The sequence below is a fragment of the Plecotus auritus genome (genome assembly GCF_963455305.1).
Source record: "Plecotus auritus genome assembly, chromosome: 8".
NCBI classification, from domain to species: domain Eukaryota; kingdom Metazoa; phylum Chordata; class Mammalia; order Chiroptera; family Vespertilionidae; genus Plecotus; species Plecotus auritus.
Genome location: NC_137782.1, coordinates 42,732,613 through 42,746,939, shown reverse-complemented (window position 1 = coordinate 42,746,939; position 14,327 = coordinate 42,732,613). Strand labels below are relative to the sequence as shown.

The 14,327-nt window shown below is 41.7% G+C and overlaps 1 protein-coding gene across 2 annotated transcripts in view; it reads left to right on the top strand.

The window, feature by feature from the left end:
* Nucleotides 1-3,388: 3,388 nt before the first annotated feature.
* Nucleotides 3,389-14,327, top strand: part of ATP9B (ATPase phospholipid transporting 9B (putative)) — a 141,231-nt gene continuing 130,292 nt past the window's right edge. For both annotated transcript variants that reach the window (XR_013961383.1, XM_080683641.1), the window contains exons 1-2: nucleotides 3,389-3,664; nucleotides 10,543-10,716. Coding sequence is in view for 1 of the 2 variants with exons in the window: in XM_080683641.1 (XP_080539767.1) it covers nucleotides 3,543-3,664; nucleotides 10,543-10,716 (296 nt within the window). In the remaining variant the exon portion in view is untranslated. The remainder of the gene's footprint in view (nucleotides 3,665-10,542; nucleotides 10,717-14,327) is intronic.

The following is a 14,327-nucleotide window of genomic DNA, read 5'->3' as shown; positions in this document are numbered from 1 at the left end:
GCTACTATTCCTATTGAACCAAAGGGGACACTAGACAAGGAAGGTCCACTAGCAGCTTGGGATTCGTGCCAGATTGAGGGTGAGGTCTCACATCTAAGCCCACGCCGTCCACCAGTCCATCATTCTGCCTCAATAAACATGTATGATTCTCATGACACAAGGAAATTTTCCTTCTTTAAAAAACAGAAAAAGAAAAAACACTGACAAGTGCTTTTTGGGGGTTTTCCCCTCAAATTTTATGCTTCTTTTTCATGGAGAGTGTATACCAGCCATATTTTATAAAGCTAAAATAACATTTAGAAGTAAATTCCTGCCCTTCCAGGCCCTTCCTGTCTGCACAGATGCAGAGCCAGGCAGCTGTGTTGGGCCTGTGTCCTCGTCATGGCACCGCCAGCCAGGCAGAGGCTGGGAGCACTGGAAGCGACTGGGCCCCGGAAGCCCTGGCTTTTCTGCTGGAAAACATTCATGGACATGTGTAAGCACATTTCTGTGTGTTTAAAGACATCCAATCCTTTTGGTCTCAGCTTAAATGAAGATTTTTCACAATATAAAACTTCCATGGAATTAATGGCCTTCGGCATAACAAGTACAAGTAATTTACCTGATAAAAGAATGTCAACAGCAAGTACAAAATAATTTGTGTGATACAAATTGTACACATCCTTCCCAGGAAGGAAGGGACTTCTGTGCATGAGTGGATCAGGGCAGGGTCAAGGACAAGCACTTGTGTTTAATGTGTGGCTCCCAGAATATTGCTCTGTCCTTGCAAAAGGTAGATGCAAATTACACCCAGTAAAGTTGTTATGAATAATTGCTACTGCTCAGCTCCTGCATATTCAATGAGTTTGGGTGAGAGAAAAGGCAGTTATGAACACAAGACACCTACAAATTCTGAGTCAGCTCTGGCAATCTCCACTCAAGTCAGTGATTGTTTTCAGAGTAGTGACAATGTTTATGAGCTCAGAGGTGCAGTCAACTCTGAGACCCAGCTGGGAAGGACAAGCCATGCAGCCTTCAGCACGTCTGCAAGGTCCTCAGAGCACACCTCACACATGAGTGTAGCACAGACAGCAGTGAGTGCTTTCACAGGATAATGGCTGGGAAGTATAGGAGACCTTAGGGTTATGAAGGGGGAAATAAGTTGTCTAAAGTATAGTGGGTACAGTAGCTCATAATTGAGGATCATTCATTCTGACAGTATTTGTTGAGAGCTCAACTTGTGTCCACACAACTGAGACCCTGGCAGTTCATTGCTCATGACCAAGATCAGGCGGCAAGCAGGAAATGAAGGGAGGAGAGGGCCAGCAACAGCCTGGGAGACACGACCAGGCGAAGAAGCCTTGTTTTAGGAAAGGGTGCCGGTTTGTGTGTTGAAACCATTGACCCGATGTCCAGTTGAAAGCTGGCTCCCAGACACTCTGTTACAATGTTAGTTGTTGAATGACTTTGAATTGTTACAATGTCAGTTGTTGAGTGAGGAGGATCTGCCCTATAATGTCAGCTGCTGCAATGAGTCTGAGTAGGGGAAAGAATGAGTAAAGTTCATTTAGCAGTTAGGAGATCACTGAGTCCTTTGACACCAGTGTCCATGGAGTGGCCTGTATTCAGGCCACATAAAAAAGTGTCTCATTATCAAACTGACAATCAGAAAGTAGGAGCAACTATTTACAAAAATTATTTTACTGAGTAATTTTTAAATTAAAAAAAAGTGGTATATTAAGGTATTTAGACAAGATGAGTTTAGAACCTAGAAGTTCAGGTTGAACATACTGCTTCAAAAACATAGCCATAATAGGTATATAAATTATAAAAATAGAAAATTTAAAACAGGCATAGCTGGGTTTAAAAACAACAAAGCTACTGGACCAGAAACAGAAAGATGAGAGTGACTCCAGTCTGCCAACTCCCAGGTCTGGAGTAGACCATGGAAGTGGGAGATGGGCTCACTCCAGGGGCTTGGGTTGGTTGGGCTGTCATACTTGGGGTAGGGTAAACCAACCAACAAAACCAACCAACCAACCACCAAAACCCTGTAGATGCAGCTGTTTAGAGCTGCAGATACTACTGACAGTCTTTGGTTGATTGAAGGGGGCAAGCAAGCATTCCAAACAATTGTGTTAGGGGTAGCAGCTGTTGTGTGGCCAGCTGCTTCCTAGAACAAGTGGTGGTTGCTGGGGGCTTTTAGAGTGAGTGTCCTCAGGAGACATGACTGCATGGCAAGCAGTGTCTCAAAACAGGACACACTTCTTTCCAAGTCCCCATGGGACAATAGGAAAATGACCAGCCACTGGGGGTGCAATGGCAGGAAGACTCATGAACACTATTGGACCTGTGGCATTTTGGATCTCGGAATATAAAACCTATTCTCCGAACATATAGTTTAGAAATCTGACCACATATCTGGCCAGGAAGAAAACCTCAAATTAAAAAATATATATATATATTGAGTTCAGACCAAATTCCAGAGCTATAAATCAATAACATTTTTCTAAATTAACATCATGATAGCAAAATTCGGAACTCTCTGAAGACTAGCCCCCTCTTTGGAGGCAATTTAGGGGAATAATGCAATCTTAAATAAAATCTAGAGAAATTTTTTAAGTACAGGAGAAACCTGAACATATTTACATGTAGAAGACTGAGGAAGTAGGAATTAAAACTACCATAAATTGAAAGTATGGTGAAGCAAGGACTACATAGGAATTAGCCTTGGAGATTGCTTCACGGTCTGAGGTGGGGGTTAGGAGGATCCAGGTGCCCAGGAAGGAAGGACTTGGTCCCTGAGAGTAAAGTATGAGCTATCCGACACCACTGTAAAAAATGAAATAAATGCATGTGTGGAGCAGCTTTGCAGGACTACACGGATCACAGCGCACACTCGGGGCGAGGTCAAGACTTTCTTGGGCAGTTGCCGGGGGCCCAGAACAGCTAGGGGCACAGAAGAGCGGCTGTCTTCGCCCAGCAAGCGGGAGGGGTCAGCATCCTGAAGCTCTGCAGGTTGCTGTCGGCTTCTTCAAACTCGGTTTTTTCACCTACACGAACTCCTTCTGTGGGACCCAGCATGGATGCCGGTACAAAAGCGCGAAGCTAGGCGCCTGCGGTTCTCTACTTCCAGCAGACGGGTCGCCCAGGTGAGCGGGAGCCCCGTGTGGTGCCTTCCACCGGCTTTCAAAGGTCTTGGGAGCAGGAACCCGCGGCCCAGTGGGACCAGACGGGACTCCAAAACGCGATCCAGGCAAGCCGAACCGGAGCACATGCGCAGCCCCCTACCGTGCCTCCACTGACACCCTCGCAACGTGGTGACGTAATATGCCTGATAAGCAGGGGGCGGAGCCTCGAAACGCCACCGCCACCACTAGAGCTCTAGCCGCGTGGTGTCGTCATCAGTCCCCGACGCGCGGTGACGCCATCGGGCCCGGACTTGCCGGCGGCGGGAAGGGCCCGCGGGCCGCGCCTCAGCGGGATTGGAACTGAATGCTTAGGCCGGGAAAGGCGGCGAATTGAGGGGGAGCGGGAAGGGGCGGGGAGGTGGTGGCCGGAACATGGCGGACCAGATCCCTCTGTACCCGGTGCGCAGCGCGGCCGCGGCGGCCGTGGCCAACCGCAAACGCGCGGCCTACTACAGCGCCGTGGGGCCCGGGCCGGGGGCCGAGCGGCCCAGCAGGTAACGACGGCCCGTTCCTCTTTCCGCCCTGGAGCCCCTCCCTCCCGCCGCCCTGCTCCGGTGGATCTGCCCTGGTGGGCCCGCCGCTGGCCTCGCAGTGTGACTAGGTCGTGGTGCGCCCTCACCGGGAGGGCGCCTCCCACTCCGGAAGCGGTCAGGGGCGTTAGGGCCAGGCGGGCCCCCAGCTCTGACCCCCCGGCGATGCCCTAGCCACCAGGTCCAAAGGGAGAGGTGACTGCGTCCGACCCAGGGGTGCTGGTGCTGCTCTCTAGTGCGACGCGCACAAGAGGCCCGAAAGCTGATCACGCAGACTGTTAGTGTCTGAAATTCACAAATTGTGACGACAACCGATACCACTTTTACTGATGGAGAGTCACCTGTTTTCACAAATGTGGAGAGAAAGTGAAGACATTTCACTCCACGAAGTACACTGCTAAACATGCATTTACAAAGTACTTCCTGTCGACAACGGTGTTTGCTTTTAGGAATGAGAAACTGACCCAGAAAAGTTAAGCTGTTTAATGGGGCCACAGTTAGTTTAGAATTAAAACGTACAGACCTTTGATTTAAAATTAAAGTCTCATACTACATTTAACAGATGATATGGTAATTAGAAACAGAAACTTATCAAAAGGGAAAATACTGCCTTTTGTAGTTACTAAAATTGTATTCCCTAGGAATTATAGAAGCAATTGGCCTTTAAAACAGATGGAAAAACTACAGATTTCAATAACCATTTGCTTTAGGATTCGATTTTAGAATATATTTTTGTTTAGGAGTAGGGTATTACAGTGTTATAGAGCTTCATCAAATCTCTGTTCATTTACTTAATAACTGATCTCAGACACCTTATTTAAAAATGAGCCCTAATTTCCTCAGAGGTAAATGGGGAATGATATTTTTTTCATGGGATTGTAGAGGATTATGGAAGAACCTAGAAAGGTGCCCTGTTCAGTGTTGGACCAAAAGTACCATTTCTCCCTCCTCTGTTATCATCTATACAAGTGAGTTCGTTAGTGATAATCCAAGAGGTTGGTTTTTGGAGATCATTATCTAGAAATATGCTACCTGTTTCACTGTAAGTTTCCACAAGTTTGGGTCTGTCAGTCTCTGCTTCATATTTTTGAGTCTCTGTCATTTGGTGTGTACACATTTAGGACCCTTTTGTCTTCTAGGTGGGTTTCTTTTATTGTGCAATGTTCCCCTTTGTCTCTGGTAATTTTCTAGATACTAATTTATCCACTCCTGCTTCTTATGGATTGATGATTTCATGGTGTTAGCTTTCAGCCTGCCTACATTGTTGAATTTGAAGTGAATTTATGGTTGAATTGTGTTTTTCCATTATTGCATCCATCAGTCTCTGTCTTTAGATTGGTGTATTTAGATCATTTAAGGTTATTATCTGTATGTTAGAGTGTAATGTGCCATTTTATTATGTTTTCTTTTCTATGCTTTTTAAATATGTTTTTCTGATTCTCATTCCTCTGTTTCTCTTCTTGCCTTCCTTTGGGTTACTTGAACTTCTTTTGTTATCTCGACAGTGTTTTTGAGTGTAGGTCTTTGAATAATTTTTGTAGTGTTTGCTCTGAGCATTGCAATATACATGTTACTTATCACTGTGGTGGATTAGTATCAGTATTTCCCTGAATGGAGTGAAGTGTGGAAACCTGACTTTCATTCTGGTCCCTTTACCCACCTTCTTCCCCGCAACACTTTAAAATTATGTCCTGAGTGCCCGGCCGGCCTGGCTCATTGGTTGAATGTCGACCTATGAACCAGGAGGTCACTGTTCAATTCCCGCCAGGGCACATACCCAGGTTGTGGGCTCAATCCTCAGTAGGGGGCGTGCAGGAGGCAGCCGATCAATGAATCGCTCTCATCATTGATGTTTCTATCTCTCTTTCCCTCTCCCCTCCTCTCTCTGAAATCAGTAAAAATCTATTTTAAAATTATGTCCTTAGTATCAGATGGTGTAACCTTTTTTTTTTTAAATCATCAAATGTGACTTATAAGTTCCTTGTATGTATCCATACTTTTGCTCTTTCTGTTATCCTTCCTTCCTGATGTTCCAGGATTCTCTTTTTATTTCCTTTCCATTGGGAGAACTTCCTATAGCCAATCTTGAAATTTCTTTTATTTCATTCCAGAAGGATAGTTTTATTGGATATAGAATTCCTGGTTGACAATTCTTAGCTCTTGAAAAACTTGTTTCACTTTCTCCCATCCTTCATGGTTCTGATTAGAAGTCTGCTGTCATTCGAATTGGTATTCTTCTATAGGTAATGTGTCCTCTCTCTCTTTGGCTGCTTTCAAGTTTTTCTTTGTCTTTTGTTTTCAGAAATTTAATTACGATATACCTCGGTGTGGATTTCTTTAAGTTGATGTTGTTTGATAGTCCTTAAGCTTCTTGAACCTGTTGGTTTTTTATTTCACCAAATTTAGGGAGTTTTTAGCCATTATTTCTTCAAGTATTCCTTCATTTCCACTGTTAATCCTGTCCTTTCAGAATTCCAGTGCTATAAAAGTTGGATCTTTTGTTAGTGTTTCATAATTCCCTTGGGCTTTTTTCCCCTAGTCTCTTTTCTCTGTATTGTTCAGATTGTGTAAATTCTGTTTATTTGTTCTCAAGTTCCTTAATTCATTCCCTGTCATCTTTACTCTACTGTTGATTCCACCCAGTGATGATTACTTTTTAGTATTGTATTTTTCATTTTTATAATTTCTTTTTGTTTCAAAAGAATCTGTAGCTGATTTTTAAAGCACTTTTATGTTTTCAGCTTAAAATGCTTGTAACAGAATTTCAGTGTCTGAGTTAATCTAATTTTTTTGGCATCAGTTGATTGTCCTTTCTGATTCACATTGTGAGTGTTTTGGTTCTTGGTATGACTGATGGTTTTCAATTGTATCCTGGATATTTTATCAATAATGTTAGGAGAATGTGGGTCCTATTTATATCTTTTGTAATGGTATTCCTTTGTAGTCAAAGAATATACTCCATGTGATTTCACTTATTATAAATATGGTGCATTTTGTTTTGTGACCCAGGATATGGTCTAAATTGATAAAAATTCAAAAGCCCTTGGAAAGAAAGTGTATTATGTTGTTGTTTGGTGAAATATTCTGAAATATTGATTAGGTCCTGTAGGTTAATGGCATTGAGTTCTTCTGTCTTACTGGTTTACTGTCTGGTTGCTTTATCAGTTGTTTAGAGTGGGATGTTGAAGTCTCTAATTGTAATTGTGGATTTGTCTATTTCTCCTTTTAGTTTATCAGTTTTTGCTTCACTTGTTTTGCAGGTCTATCATTTGGTACATACATATTTGGGATTGCTTTGTGTTCTTGATAAACTGACAAGTTTGTCATCACATAATTTCCCTGTCTGCCTCTAGTAATTATTTTGCTCTGAAGTTTATATTTTCTGACATTGTTATAACCATTCCTGCTTTCTTTTGATTAATGTTTGCCTGGCATATAATTTTCTACCTTTCTACTCATAATCTACTTACCTCAAAACTGAGGTTTTTTTTAGTTGTCGTATGGTGGGTTTATATTTTTCATCCCTCTCCCTTCCTCTCTCTAAAAATCAATAAAAAACATATTAAAAAGGAGATAATTTTCTATTAGGTATGTGAGGCATTAGTTTCTCTTTTGCATTATGATGGCATGAGTTAAATTTAAGGTATTTGTTAATTTGATTTTTCTTATTCCAGTCTTTTTTATGGTACCTGTGTCATTCAAATTATCTTGCATGTGTGACTGAAGAAAGAGTGACACTGGACATGATTTTGTTTGTCAGTGTCTGTTGCACCTTTCCTTGCTTCTCTTTGTAGTGTGGCTTTTGGCCCTGCCTAGAGGTATTTGCAGTGTTATAATAGTTAAACTAGTATTTAAAAGAGATTCATGCTGAGAACAGATGTCTATTGTCTGGTTATCTCTAAAATATTTCTTGGTAGAGGTAACACATTTTTAAATGTTAGTTTTCTCATTCTGAGGGTCTACACACAATTTTCTTTTCTTGACAATTTTTATAACTATGATGAGGATCTAAAAATATCTTATTAGTTGTAAAGGTGAAATTTTTCTTCTGCTCTGATGGTTTACTGTTGAAAAGCTTTTCTAAAGTACTGAATGATTTTTAAAGATAGTTTTCATCAAAGTGCCCAGGCCCAGGATTCCTCAAAATCAGAGACATATCCTAAGATTTACAAAATTTCCTTTAAGGTGGATCTTTAGTTCACTCAAGTTTATGACATTGTTTAGGCCTGCCAGAATAGAAATGTTTCACTTTTTTCTACTACTGACAGTGTGCTCACATGGATAGAGTTGGTAATTGGGAACATCACAGTTTTAGGCAACTGTCTTGTGCTAACTGGCCCAAGTGTCTTAAAATTTCTGGATTGGCATTGGCATTGGCATAACATTAGGTATTGCACCATTAACTCTAGTTTAGAAGTTTGCCTCAATAAAATTGGTATTTAAGTTTCTTACAGAATATTTTTGAAGAGGATGCAATAGTTCCAAGGTTACTATGTACACAATTCACATGGCAAACCCTCTCAGCTTGAGGGGCTGACTGATCCTTGTTGTTCTTGCTTTCTCTACTAAGGTCAAGCCCTGCTTTTCAGGCAGTTCTTTCCTTTCTTTACCTACTGTTCAACTGTTTAGCTCCTCTGCTGCTAAGGGAGGGAGAGTTCCAGTTTCTCTGGTAGTTCATATGGTTTTGCTACTTATTCATAACTCATCAGTGACATAATTGAACTTGGAAGACATATTTGATGAAGAAAACAAACTCATTTTTTTTATAGCACTTTTGTTTTTTACTTTACTAACATGCAGGCAAATGGGGAATTGTTTATTTTTCTTAAAGAAAACTTAAGCATTAGACATATTTTAAATGTATGCTCCCTTATATATCAGTTTACTTCTCAGAAATGTTTCTCGTCAAAATGGAAACAAAGTTGTTAGATATTTAAGATAAAAATGTGACTTTAAGCTAGTTGTTGTATTGACCTACTTACACTTAGATACACGTGAATTATATGCCTTCCAGTACTTGAGTGTTTTGTTAACAATTCCTAAATTTTTTAAAACCTTTGCCAGCAGTTAGGATAGCTGTCTTCATTTCTTATATGGCAGTACTCTTGTGTTTGGTATCATTCATTCTATCGTCTTGGTTCACATTGTTTTTGTCTTAAAATGTTTTCAGAATTATACTTAATTGCTGGAAAGGTTGATTTTTCTTGAGTGACAAACCAATTAAGAGTGTATGACACCAGGCAACAAAGACACTTAAGATTCTCTGCTTAGCCTGTCTATGAAAAAATACATTATTCATCATCTTATTGTTTTTAAATACTGAAGTAAAATCTTCAGTATTTAGGAAAATTGCTTTGGAAATGGGAAAAAGTGCTGGTCATTTGAAAGGCTCTGTTTCTGAAGTCCAGGTTACTAACTGTGATGTTGCTCATACTCAGCATCTTTCAGACACACTGGGCTGCTTTTCAGCATTGAAGTGAATAAGATTGTGACTTTCCCTAATGCAACACAGTAATCGGAAGAACTTAATGAAAAAGACTAAAAGTCTCATTTTGTGTGTGTGTGTGTGTGTGTGTGTATTAATTACTAGAGGTCTGGTGCACGAATTCATGCACAGGTGGGGTCCCTCTGGCTGCAGGGATCGGGCCAAAACCTTCAGTCCAACACCACCTGCAGCGCCTACCTGCCGCTCCCGCTCATCCCAGCCCCACTGTGCCTGCCGCGGGCTCGTGCCCAATCAGTCCCGATCAGGAGAGGCTCGCGTTGCCGCAGCAGTGCTTGCCAGCCATGAGCCCTGCATCTGGCGCCCTCCCAAGAGGAGTGTCCTATGGGATTGGGCTGAAACCAACTCTCTGACATCCCTCAAGGGGTCCCGGATTGCGAGAGGGTGCAGGCCAGGCTGAGGGACCCCACCGGTGCATGATCGGGCCAAGGAGGAACCGCGGGAGGGCTCCAGGGTGTGTCCGGCCTATCTTGCTCAGTCCCGATCGGCCGGACCCCAGCAGCAAGCTAACCTACGGGTTGGAGCATCTTCCCCCTGGTGCTCAGTGCACATCATAGTGACTGGTCAACCAGTTGACTGTCTGCCCTCTGGTGGTCAGTGCACATCATAGTGAGCAGTTGAGCAGCCTTAGCATATCATTAGCATATTACGCTTTGATTGGTTGTTCTGCCATTTGGTCTATTTGCATATTACCCTTTTATTATAGAGGGTAATATATTTAAGTGGTGTTTTGAGCTTTAATTATATTTTGTATAAATATTCATTTCCTCATTGAGTGTTTTTAAAGAAGTCATGTTATACAGAGAATAAGAAAAAAGGAATTTTAAAAAAGGAAACATTAATTATGTTTTAGGCCTGTACACAGATCATATAACTTTTTGCCTAAATTATCTAAAATGACTATTACTATGGTCAAGCCATTCTGTAATGGTATTGGTAGTAACTGGAGAATCGTGTGGAGAGACCAGAATGGGGTTCATTTTGATTGGTGCATTGAGGTGTTCAAAGGAGGAGTGCAAATAAGTGACTGCAATGTTTCCTAACAAACTTGTTTTCAGCAAAAGGTCTTCTACCTTATTGTTTTTAGTGATAATATGGTATCAAATTATTTAACCAAGTCTAATAATCAATATTAAAGTTTTTCCACGCTTTTTTGGGGTATACTTTTAAACAGCACAGCTTGGTGATGATCATCTTTGTAGATGAATCTTATATACATTTAAAGTTTTTATGGGATAATCAGAATTGATGGTTAAAGTTTATTTACATTACTAAAAAAAGAAAGGTTTTTGATGCATCCTCACAAATTCTTCTCTGGTCTGTTCTTATCTTTAACCAGGTACCAGCTGGAAGATGAGTCTGCCCATTTGGATGAAATGCCACTAATGATGTCTGAAGAAGGCTTTGAGAATGACGAGAGTGATTACCACACTTTGCCACGTGCCAGGGCCATGCGGAGAAGACGTGGGCTGGGGTGGTTCATCTGTGGAGGGTGGAAGTTCCTCTGTACCAGGTGTGTGGCCCCTGGCACCTAATTTTCTGTGCACCAAGCTGCATTGTTATGTTACACATAAGCTTAGCTTTTACCATACTTATTTATTTTTAAACTAGAGGCCTAGTACATGGATTCGTGCACTGGTGGGGGGCATGGCCTGTGGGGATTAGCCTGCTGTTGGGAGCACTGCTCATCCTGGTCAGCCAAGCAGCACTTCCATTGTGGGAGTGCACTGACCACCAGGAGGCAGCTCCTGTGTTGAGCGTCTGCCCCCTGGTGGTCAGTGAGCATCATAGTGACTGGTCGACCAGTTGTTCTGGTTCTGCCATTCGGTCTCTGGGCTTTTATGTATATAGATATGTTTTTATTGATTTCAGAGAGAGAAAGGGAGAGGGAGAGTGGGATAGAAATATCAATGAGAAAGAATCATTGATCAGCTGCCTACTGCATGCCCCACACTGGGGATTGAGCCCACCACCAGGGCATGTGCCCTGACTGGGAATTGAACCACCACCTCCTGGTTCATGAGTCAACATTCAACCACTGAGCCATACTGGCCATACTTATTTTTTTTTATCGAACAAAAGAAGTTGCTCTCTAAATGGTGCCATGGAGAGTATTAGTACGGTACATCAGTCAGAACCAAGCAGCACTGGTCTGAAAGACATGGAAAGCCAAGTTCACTTTTTTGTGTGAGATTATTTTTTTTAGCAATTAAAAAAATTGTTTTCAGTTGCAGTGTATATTCAATATTATGTATTAGTTTCAAGTGTACAGCATAGTGGTTAGAAAATGATGTACTTTATAGATGTTTTAATGTTTAAAAGAGAAGAAAATTTGTGATTTTGTAATTAATACATAGTACAATTAGTTCTATTCCTATATTGACATTTATAAACTATGTTCCTTTCTCTTCCAGCTGTAATTGTACTCCCATTCCAAAAGATAGACATGGATCTATAAAATGCAATTTAATTACATGGTAGCTATGCATAGTACTTGACTTAAATGCTTTGATTTGGAATAAGAGTTTTCTGTTCATTTAAACCAGAAAGAAATTAAGATAAGAACTTCTCATATTTTAAACAAGTCCACTGGTGGTTGAGGTGTGACATGTATGAAATCTGATGTTGTGTGTGACATGTATGAAATCTGTTCACCTTTGCCTGTAGAGTTTGGTATGTGAAAGTACCTTGTATGTCTTTGCCACTTTGCCACTGACTGTACTGCACACCCCTGGGACAGGCAGGGCAAGATCTCAGAGACCGTGCTGTCATGACTTGGGTGGAGTGTGTCAGATAAGTTACAGCTTTCACTCTCTTTCTGCTGTTCAAGGTTTGCAGTCAGTGCCTTCATTATGATCATTAACTTACATCTCTTTGCCCATAAAAGGCATGTAAATAATTGTAGAAACATCTTGTTCATCCTCCTCCTGATTATTCTGTTAGATGTGTTCAAACAAATGTTTTTATACCTAATTTGATTTCTGGGTCACTCATGAAGTGGTATTAAAACTGTATTCTGTGGAATCCCAGGGACTGAGGAATCCCTCAGGGATCGGAACCAGGAGGTGTGGCTGAGCAGGGTTTAGGTTTCTCACCAGCTTCTAGTTAAAATAAGCCCTATCTTCATCTTTCCTATATGTTGTATGCTTTTCAGATGAAGAAGAAATTTCGTGGCTAAATAGCGTTTTAGAAATTGCTGACTTGTGATACTAATCTATATATATAAAGAGGTAATACGCAAATTTGTCTGGGATGCCTTTACAGTCATGACTGGCTCCAAGCCTTAACAGTCACCACCAGTGCGGCTCGGAACACGCCCTCAGCCCAGCAGACACACACAGGGGTGGGGGCCCGCTCCCAGTGGCCACGGTGCGGCTCAGAGCACGCCCCCACCCCAGCGGACACACACAGGGGGGCCTCTGCACGTGAGCTAAAGAGGAAACACCTTTTCTGACTGCTCATTGGCTAAGCTCCCTGTACACCACCACTGGCAGTGTTCTTGGTAACTTGGGTAATAAGAATCCAAGAAGGTAATCTAGGGTTTTTCCACCTCACTCCTGGAGGAAAAAACAAAGGTCCACTGCTGGAGGGGCTAAGAAATGTCAGATCCTGCCCTAGTCAGTTTGGCTCAGTGGATAGAGCCTCGGCCTCCTGACCACAGGGTCCAGGTTCGATTCTGATCAAGGGCATGTACCTAGGTTACAGGCTCCGCCCTGGCCGGGGCCCAGGTCAGGGCTCATGCAGGAGGCAACCAGTCGAAGTGTCCTTCTCACATTGATGTTTCTCTCTGTCTTTTCCCCTCTCTTCCACGCTCTCTAAAAATCAATGGAAACATATCCTCAAGTAAGGATAAAAAAAAAAAAAAAAGGAAAGAAAGAAATGTCATATCCTATGAAAGACACATCTTGAAAATGCCTAAAGAAAGTTGTCATTTTTTCATGGTGAAGGGACTGGAGTCTGTGTTGATGAAAACACCTTGGTGGCTGCGGCAGTGGGGTGATGGGGGCGGCGCCTTCCCCTGATCAGCCTGGTCACCTCCCGCAGAGGGAGGCCTAAGTCGTCAGTAGGACATCCCCTGAGAACTCACAGACTGTGAGAGGGGGCAGGCTGGCCTGAGGGACCCCCTACCCCAGTCCACGAATTTTGTGCACCAGGCCTCTCATTTAATAAGTTTCTATGGCTTAAAAAAAAAGCCCAAAACATTTTCTAAGTTAAATAGCCAGTATTCCAGGAGTGTTCTTTGTGGGTACGTACTCATTTCTAGGGTTAATCTCTCTAACAGATGTAGAACTATGCAGATTTTTTTGTTTAGTTGTTCTGTGTCAGTTGTGATGTTTGGTGCTTTTCAAGTGGTTTATCTATTTTCAAATTTATATTTAAATTCCTCTGATCTAGTTAATTCATGAGTCTCTGCAGGGATGTTACCTTTTTTATTCCTGATATTAGTAATTTGTCTTTCTCCTTTTTTCCCATTAATCTTGATAAGAGATTGTCAGTTTTATTCTTTTCAAAGAACCAAAATTTTAGTGTTGTCTTTGCTTTTGAAATTTTATATTGAAATAAATTCAAGCTAAGGTTAATGCTGCTTTTTGTACTCACATACTCCCCACACACAATCCCCCACCCTTACCCTTAATTGGAACATGGGCTCATTTGAGTGAGGAGGTGATGGGCCCAGATGAGGACTAACAAAATAGGGAAATTGGTCATGCTTTGGGAGAGATCATCAATAATTAACAAAAGAAAATCACTAACCATGCATTTGTATTGAACCCAGCATAATTTTATTACTGTTTGTCCATCAGCAGAGACCCTGAGCACTCACAGAGCTGTCTGTCAAGAGGTGGGAGTGGGTGGGGCAGTGTTGTGCAGGGTGCAGTGGTACTTCCCATACTGCCTAATAGTTACCAAGAATTACAGACTTTTAATGTTTTCAGTCTTCACAGCGCTGAATACACTTAAAATGATTATTTTTGGTCTTTTATAGGATTTGTTTTTACCAAATGGAACATATCCAAATTTTGGATTTTATTTGTGCCACATTTCTTTTTTTAAGGCAATTTTAAGAGCATATTTGAAAATGTAAATTTTAGCAGCAGAAAAACTCATGTACTAGTCTTAATC